The sequence below is a fragment of the Chenopodium album genome, chromosome 10 (genome assembly GCF_948465745.1).
Source record: "Chenopodium album chromosome 10, dcCheAlbu1.1, whole genome shotgun sequence".
NCBI classification, from domain to species: Eukaryota; Viridiplantae; Streptophyta; class Magnoliopsida; order Caryophyllales; family Amaranthaceae; genus Chenopodium; species Chenopodium album.
Window position 1 is genome coordinate 15,697,701 of NC_137843.1, and position 8,648 is coordinate 15,706,348.

The 8,648-nt window shown below is 35.4% G+C and overlaps 1 protein-coding gene across 1 annotated transcript; it reads left to right on the top strand.

Annotated features, from left to right (window-relative positions):
* The first annotated feature begins 845 nt into the window (after nt 1–845).
* Nucleotides 846–8,617, top strand: LOC145563687 (mannose-P-dolichol utilization defect 1 protein homolog 2-like). Its single transcript, XM_081624121.1, has 8 exons — nt 846–1,120; nt 2,292–2,445; nt 3,071–3,143; nt 3,221–3,287; nt 3,435–3,494; nt 5,774–5,834; nt 5,928–5,969; nt 8,201–8,617. The coding sequence occupies exons 1-8, from the start codon at nt 974–976 to the stop codon at nt 8,302–8,304; spliced, it is 708 nt and encodes a 235-aa protein (XP_081480247.1). The 5' UTR covers nt 846–973; the 3' UTR covers nt 8,305–8,617.
* The last annotated feature ends 31 nt before the right edge of the window (nt 8,618–8,648 follow it).

The following is an 8,648-nucleotide window of genomic DNA, read 5'->3' on the forward strand; positions in this document are numbered from 1 at the left end:
AAATGACATCATCCTTGCATTTTGGAGGGAAAAAATTAAATAAAAAAGTGACACGTAAACAATGATGACATCAGCGGTAGTTATTTTAGTATATATATAGATAGAAGTATAATAAGTACGTACATGACTATTTTTTTTTAAAATCTTATATACGCAGTATAAATCACAAATAGTTGTTAAAAGTATTTGTGAATATGTAAAATCTGATATCATTTTTGTTTCACAGGTTTGAGAATGAAGTTTGGGAATAGACCTAAAATTAAATGCCCTCTATTTCCAATAAAATAATGCCATTAATGAATAATTAGGCGAAGAAATTTTATTGAGGATATTTATGAGAATTTATACTTCATCGGCCATCTTCTAATCGCAATGATGAATTTCTTCAACTAAGGCCTTGTTCTTTAGAGCTGTTCTACTCTGCTCTGATCTATTAAAATTTGCTCTGCTCTACTCTACTCTGCAGTGTGTGGAAGCCCTACTCTGCTCTGTCTATGTTTGAAATTTGCTCTACTCTGCCCAGAAGCTCAAAAGAACTGGACATAATTCGTCTTAACTTTTAATATATAGTTTCAAAATATTAGGACGTACAATTTTATAAAAATATAATTGAAAATATTAATGGTGTAATGTAAGCGTAAATTGTTCAATAACTAATTTTGACTTCTCATTCCAAATTAACCCCATTTGATAACCCCGACATATCCAAAAGTGACTTGATTCAATTGTTGACTTGCATTGATGCAATACTACCATGTACTCCGTATTATTTAAATTTTTATAATAGCTCAAACTTGAAATAGACCCGACCTAACCCAACCTGTCTTACCGTCCCGAATTGACATCAATCCCAAGGCACGTACCAAGCAAACACCTTGCTAAAGAAAAAACCAGACTGTAAAGGGTAATTGAAGCTGAAGAAGCCTGAAAGTTAAAGCAAAACTTAGTTTGATCTCCAAAGTAATAAAAAAAAATGGAGATATTTGGTATGGACTTTGGGTGTGTAATTGGATCGCTCCGCCATGGTCAAATTCCAGCAAAAGATTGCTTGCTTCCTCTTATTTCTAAGCTACTTGGTTATTGTATCGTTGCCGCTTCCACCACTGTCAAGATCCCTCAGGTTTTCTATTTCATCTTAATTTTAGTTTTTTTTTTTTTTTTTTTGGCAAATTATGACATTAAAAGCCCTAATTTGTTGTCAATTGATATAATTCGTCCAATTCTTTTGTAATTATTATCGAATTATTCAATGAATTCCCTTTTTAAGCGGAATTCTGCATGAATGGTCTTCTTCTCCATGATTATGCGGTTGTTTGTTGGTTGTTTAACCTACAAAAAGTATCAATTGTTGTTGTTGTTGTTTTTTTTTTTCTTTCTAAATTTAAACAATTTAACCAGTAAGAAGCATTATTTTGTGATGAATGTTGGTATAATTGATTTTTTGCACCCCAAGTATTCATTTTTTAAATGTCGTAATCTGTTTTTGGAGTGTTGAAATGAAATTATCTCTCTTTGTGATCGCAATTGCCGGTTTTGGTGTTTATTGGTGGATTCAAATTGAAGAATTTTCCGTTTAAGTTGAGTTTCGGTTTGGAATTTAATTATGGGCATTGTACATTGATGATAGTTTTTGGTACACTTGATAAATAAATAATAGAAATGGTAAGTAATGAACTTGCATATTACCAAGTTAAAGTTTTTTCCTTGTCTATTTTCGTTACTCCGTACCATTTATAACCAGTGGTACTGGTATCATCCAGAGATGTAAATATGAGTGATAGTAAAGTCAAAAAGAAAATTCGTATTTGATGCTTCCTCTATCCGTTAAAGTTTTTCCCTCGTCAATTTTCACTGCATTAAGAATTGTTTGAGTGGCTAGGTAGATTTGTTGTTTAGTACGTGCCGTAGTAAATAAGGTAGAGAAGAATTGTGAAGACCAAGCTAATTAAAATGGGAATGGGGCTATCTATTAGGGATGACCCAATAAGGGAAATGGAGCAATTTTTAAGGATGGAGAGAGTAGTAAAGACAAACTCCCATACACATTCACAGGTTCACAAGTTCCATGTAAATTGAAGAAAAAGTTATTAATCTTGTTATACTTTACTTAGCTTACTTTCTGCTCATAGTTTGTCATTGACTTGCCAATAATTTTTCTTTAAAAATTTTCAAGGCATTTCGAAGTTCTCTGGCAGACATGAACACTCTTATTTTACGACGTAATTCTTTCACACTAATTGTTTCCAAAGCTTTAGATTGCTATAAAATTAATTCTATCTAATATATGGCAGATATTGAAGATCTTGGAACACAAAAGTGTAAGAGGGCTTAGTGTGGCAGCTTTTGAGCTTGAAGTTATTGGTTACACAATTTCTCTAGCATATTGCCTCCATAAAGGCCTCCCCTTTTCAGCCTTTGGGGAATATGCATTTCTATTGGTGCAAGGTACATAATATAACTTCACATAGAATTTTAAAACTCTCCCTTGATCGACTTATCTCCACTTTCTAACCTAAATATAATCATTATTCAGTGAAAGTTGTTTATCCAACTCATGTTCTTACATGTTAAACCCAACCAAAAGATATAATAGTACTAAGATGGGCAATCAACTAGGTAAAATATAATAGTATCAATATATAAATTGTTGATCTTGTTTTTGCCTCCTCGTAATTCGGGGCTTTTATATTTTGGCAGTTGGGGGGGGGGGGGCGTGGGTGGGTGGGAGGCTTTTCATATCAATATATGCATGTTTCATGTTTGTGCCCACTTGTTTTTTCCTTGCATCCATTGTAATTTCAGGAAGAACATTAGTTTTAGAGACTAAAGATGCTTACCCTTTGCTGCTTCGGATGACCTTTTATAAGTTATCATTTGACCCACTCTGTTTATGCTGCATCTATAGAGCTTGGGAGAATGTTGGTGCAATTTTATATTTTTTTTTAATGGTCGTTAGCCAAGTCTGTTTTTTCAGCTTTCATCTATTTCATAACTAGCATGTTACTAGTCTTACTGCATACAGCTCAAAGTCCCCATTAAACTTCTGATTAATATATATATCTTCTTGCAGCTATAATTCTCGTTGGGGTAATATATTACTTTTCACAGCCTGTGGGGACTTCAAGATGGATGAGGGCACTATTGTATCCTTTGCTTTGTGATCTGTAGAACATCTTTATCATCTAAAAAAAATCCCTCTTTCTTAACATTATTAATATAGATATTGTGGCTTGGCACCAACAATTCTGGCTGGTAAAATTGATCCCATGCTTTTTGAAGCTTTATATGTGAGTGAAATATTCTTTAATGATTCCACAATTTGTTTAAGAACTGCTGAATTGGATGTATATTGACAACTATATGGTATTGTTTTGAGCAATATGCCACCTTTTTGATTGTTACATACATACTCATTCTGGATCCATGTATCACAGGCATCACAACATGCAATATTTCTCTGTGCAAGGATTCCTCAAATATGGAAAAATTTCAGTGTAAGTTGAACTCTTGAACGTTGATGACTGTTGGATAATGAGGATGACAATTGACAAGTGTTTCTGTATTATGCATCTTTTATATATAAGAAAATTTGTCAAGAATAAACCAACCTTTGCGTGGTTAACTTAAAATAAGTCAACCTTTCAATTAACTCAAAATAAGTCGACTTTTAAGGGGTTTTTTCTTTTAGTAGGCCAAATGACCTACAACCTACCAAACAGGTCATTTTTTGTATAAAATTACTTTATTAAATCTAATTAAGTGTTTAACTATAATTATATTAAATAAAAAATTATAAACATTAAAAAAAAGAAAAAAAAACAAATCATATCCTTCAAAAAAAAAAAAAAGCCCAGCCATCCTTTTTCCCCCAACCATTGCCAACCCCTGCCAGTGGCCGACGCCGGCGACCACCTCCATCCCTTGTCGCCGGCAACTCCATTCCCCTCCCTTTCCCCCACTCATGACACCCTACTCCGTTAGTTTAACAATTTCCCATCCCCGTTGGCCGCTTCTCGACCCCTACCCTGACACGGCGACACCACCCATTTCCTCCTATCAGAAACTGCCCCCTCTCCCCGTCCCCCACCTTAATCGCCCCACTCCCCCTTCCCCACCTAGAAATGTAACCTCAAAACCCTAAACCCAACCCACGAAACCACCCTAAACGAGTTTGGGTGTCGTTTCAGGTGGTTTTTTGGGCTGGGTTTAGGGTTTTGGGGTTGGGGGCTGTTGAATTGGGGGCTGTTGAAGTGGGGGCTGTTGAATTGGGGGCTGTTGAAGTGGGGGCTGTTGAATCGTAACCAAGCAAAGGTTGGGGGCTGTTGAATTGGGGGAGGGGGGCTGATCAGGTTCTCAGGAAGGGGGAGGGAATGAGGGATGAATGGGAAACTCGGGTTGGGGAAGTGGGAATTGCGAAAGGGGTAGGGAGGGGGAGGAGGTGGGGTCGACGATCCCGTCGCCGGCGACGGGGGAAGGAAGCAGTCACCGGCCGCCGGCTGCTAGTGTGGGGGAGGGCCGGTGTGGGTGAGTGGAGGTGGCTGAGATTTTTTTTTAATTTTATTTATTTAATTGTTAATTATGATTCAAGATTTTTATTTAAAATTGTTAATTGAAAAAAGTTTTTATTTCATTAATTAATTAGAAAATGTATTTAAATTATTTTTTTTCAAAAAAAGGACCAACCGCATAATGACATGTGTCATGCTTTACCTTAACAAGCGGTTAACTTTTAATATAACAGGTATTGACTCATTTTGAGAAAATATATTACAAAAGTCGATTTATTCCGAGTTAATTCAAAAGTTGGCTTATTTTGAGCTAACCAAGCAAAGGTTGACTTATTTTTGACAAATTTTCCTTATATATATATATATATATATATATATATATATATATATATATATATATATATATATATATATATATATATATATATATATATATTATTTTCAGACTTGTCAATTTAAAACATTTTAAGGCATATTGAGGCAATTGGCTCTTGAAGCCTAGAATATTGTAATAGACTTATATTTACCAAAGTTAGCTGCACTAAACATTTGATATATAGAACTGGACTAAAAAAATTGACTCTTAGCTTCATAAAATACTTACAAGTGCAGTAATTTAGTTGGTGTTGGAAGACTCCTGTTTGCATCTCAAGTGCTTCTAATATATAGGGTGCCTTTATGTGAATTTCATTCGGATTTATGAATATTATGCTACATTTTGCCCCTTGTGGATGTGATTCTCCTGTCTCCACCCTATGATCTTCTGAGCCTAATCAAGGGGATCATAACTGGCTACCAGAGCACATCTACTGTGCTTTAATATACACGGTGTTGAACCAAGAATTTGCTACTTCTTTGGTGAAATAATTAGACCGGAATCGAGCAGGAACTGGAATACATGGTCAAATATCAACCCAATTGTTGAATTAATTGTTAAGTCAGAATATTCTGGAGAAATTAATTAATAACCCCGATAATATACCTGCTCATGCATATCTTTTCTATGATTTCATTGTTTCCGAAATTTTTGAATCCTTTTGGTGACAAGCCACTGTAGTACCTTTATTTTCCGAATATTAATTCTTGAATAAATATCTAGGTAAATGTTGTTCTTGACTATACTAGAGACAGGTCTTAATGTGACATTGACTTATGACCTTATGTTACAAAGCAACCTTTTATGCTGTTTGCTCTTGTTAGTAAGAGTCCATATAATGCTTATATATGGGCTTGACATTTTTGACAACTGTCTTCATTACTTGCAGAATAAATCTACGGGGGAACTCAGCTTTCTAACATGTTTTATGAACTTTGGAGGTTCCATGGGTGAGTAAATACATGATCTCATGCATCTCTTTTTATTTCACATTATTTGAGGTTCATTGTTCCATATCCTGATTACTGTTTGCTGTTTTGTAGTGAGAGTTTTTACCAGTAACCAGGAGAAAGCACCTACAAGTGGTATCCTTGCTCATATTATATTGTTGCATTGTTCTACGTATTTTGATAGTTATCAATTATACATACTTTTTGTCATCATCACCATCACCATCATCAACCCATCATTATTATTATTATTATTTTTATTTACTTTGTTAATGTGTTTGATGAAAAAGGCACTTCTTTATGAGTATTTCTTATTCTATCTTTCTCAACTTTGATTTGCATTCTTTTTAAAAAATAATTTTTATACTTCCTCCGTTTTATTAAATTACAACGTGGAGGGGATGCACAATATATAAGGAGAGGAAAGAGATAGAGAGAGATAAAAGGGGGCCCATGTGATGAGGAGAGAAGTAGAGAGAATCGGTCCAAATAAAGTATTGTTGAAATCAATTTGGAACTTTCCAAAAAGGAATAGATTGCAGTTAAAAAGAACGGAGGTAGTATATCACAAGGGTCTTTTGGTTATAACTGTCTTTAGTCTTTTGCAAGTGATTAGGGACAACGCTATAGATGGCTAGACCTAGTCAATCACCGTACCTTAGCTAAGCTTGGTGGATATTGGGCAGTTTGTAATGAGTTACAGAGGACTTCAGTCAAAATTACTGTCAAAACTCAAGACCTTTCACATTGTTTTCCCTGTAAATGTGGACTGCTGGGGAACCTTGGCCTAGGTTTTGACCTTTGACCTTTCAATGATTGATTCTTCATTTTGGATACGAAACATGCAAACTTTCCTTTAATTGCAGAGTTTGACACTATCTGGTGTCTAGCTCTCCATATGGTGGAGAACATTTTCATCCACTCGGAATTTCATGATGCTAGCCATAGCTGTTCGTGCAAGGAACACATCACTGTTTATCATAATACTTGGAAACTTTTGAAGGGCTTTGTATTCCCATTAAAATGCCATGTACGGAATCTGGATGTCTCCTTGAAGAACTGCTCTGTTACATTTTAGAGGGTACTTTCATATTGTTATGGATTTCTTTGGAAGAATTAATTGAACTTTAGTAGAGTTGTTCGGGATTTGGCTTAGTTTGATTAATTCATGTGGAAATGCTATCAAGGATGGCACATATTGGTTTCTATGGTAGTTAAAGTGCCTTTTTTTTTTTTTTTTTTTTTTTCCAATCCACAGTTTGTGATACTCATTTGAAATATCAGCAGGGCAGCGGATTATGTGAAGTCATGGTGTGATGGTTCACAGTGAATTTAAAGTACTTGTAGCTATCCTACAAATTTCTCTAGTGACTGTTATTGGTGACTAATGACTATGCCCTTGAACCCTCACATTTTCTTGGATTTCCATCCTTCTCATGCACCTATATTTTGTGGTTTGACAAGGTGTTACTTTGTGACTAGTTTGTGTTACCCATGATCAATTAACCAGCCTGGTTCGACTTTCATCTAGTTGTAGATATGGGAGTGGCATAATGTGGGCATGAAGTCACCAAGTGATATGGTGGCATTAGATCAAAGTTAAGGGAATAATGTTTGACTTCAAAGAAGGGGAAGAAGGATAATAGACTTATTTGGTCCATTAATTTTTATAGAGGATCTCCTTTAGAAGAAAAGAAATTTGGTGCGGATGTTTGGAAACCTAAACAACAAAGAGAATGAAGCAAGTGTTTGGGTCCTTTAGGTTGTTGGTGACCATGTTTCAAGGAACGTGCAAATCCAAGGTTTGGTTGACATTTTGGTTTCCAAGCACTCTTGGGGATAAAATTGGGAGCTTTCTTTTATGTTAGGACTTTTTGGTTTTTCCTATCCGGATTCCATGCTAAGAGAAGGCAAAACCAACTCAAAATTGCCAAACTTCTATCAGGTGCTTAAAGTGAAGGCTTTTGAAATGTGTGGTGCAAAGATGGTTCACCAATTATTTTGAGGATGGCACATCAAATTTAGTAAGCTTTGAGAGAGGAGAAAGGTTATGAGGAAGGGGGAAGAGGAAAAGCAAAAGAGAGACGGTAGCAGTGTGGTGAGGAAGGGGAGGATGGGTGCTTCCCCTGCTTGTTTGTTGTTGCAGGAGAAATGTAGGAAAGCCTTATGATGCATCAAATATATATAGATGTGAAATCGATTTTACAGATGTAGAATATATCAAGGAAGAATCCAGGGATAGTGTTACGATTGTATAGTTTGTTTTTCCACGGTCTTTGTAAATTTGCAACGTACTAGTATCACTGTAACTATGCTGCCTTTTTCATCTGGAAATTTGTTTAATTAATTCCTTGACTCTGTTTTAGTTGTGATGGGCTCTGTCCTCGGTGCTGTAACGAATGGTACCTTGTTAAGCCAGATAATTATATACAAGAAGTCTGACAAGAAGAAAGATAAGAAGGTTGAGTAAAGAAAGTCTCTGTTTCTGAGACTGCTTCGCCGTGGCTGTAAAATCTCCATGTCACGTTATATATCCTTTTTTGTATAATTTTTTCCATATAGTGTGCAGCAACTAAACGAAAATTATGTTTTGTAAGCAACTCTGGCAGTCTGGAAGTTTCAATCTGTAGATTTTATTACATTTATACAGACAGCATGGAAGGCAATCTGATACTAGTGACAAAAATGTTACTGATTCAAAAGATGAGCAAGATGTACTTTTATTCTGCGATTAACACTGTGTTGATTGTTACTGATGAATGCATGCTTTTTCATTGTCTCTATATCACTGAGAGCGATCTTACAAATCCTATA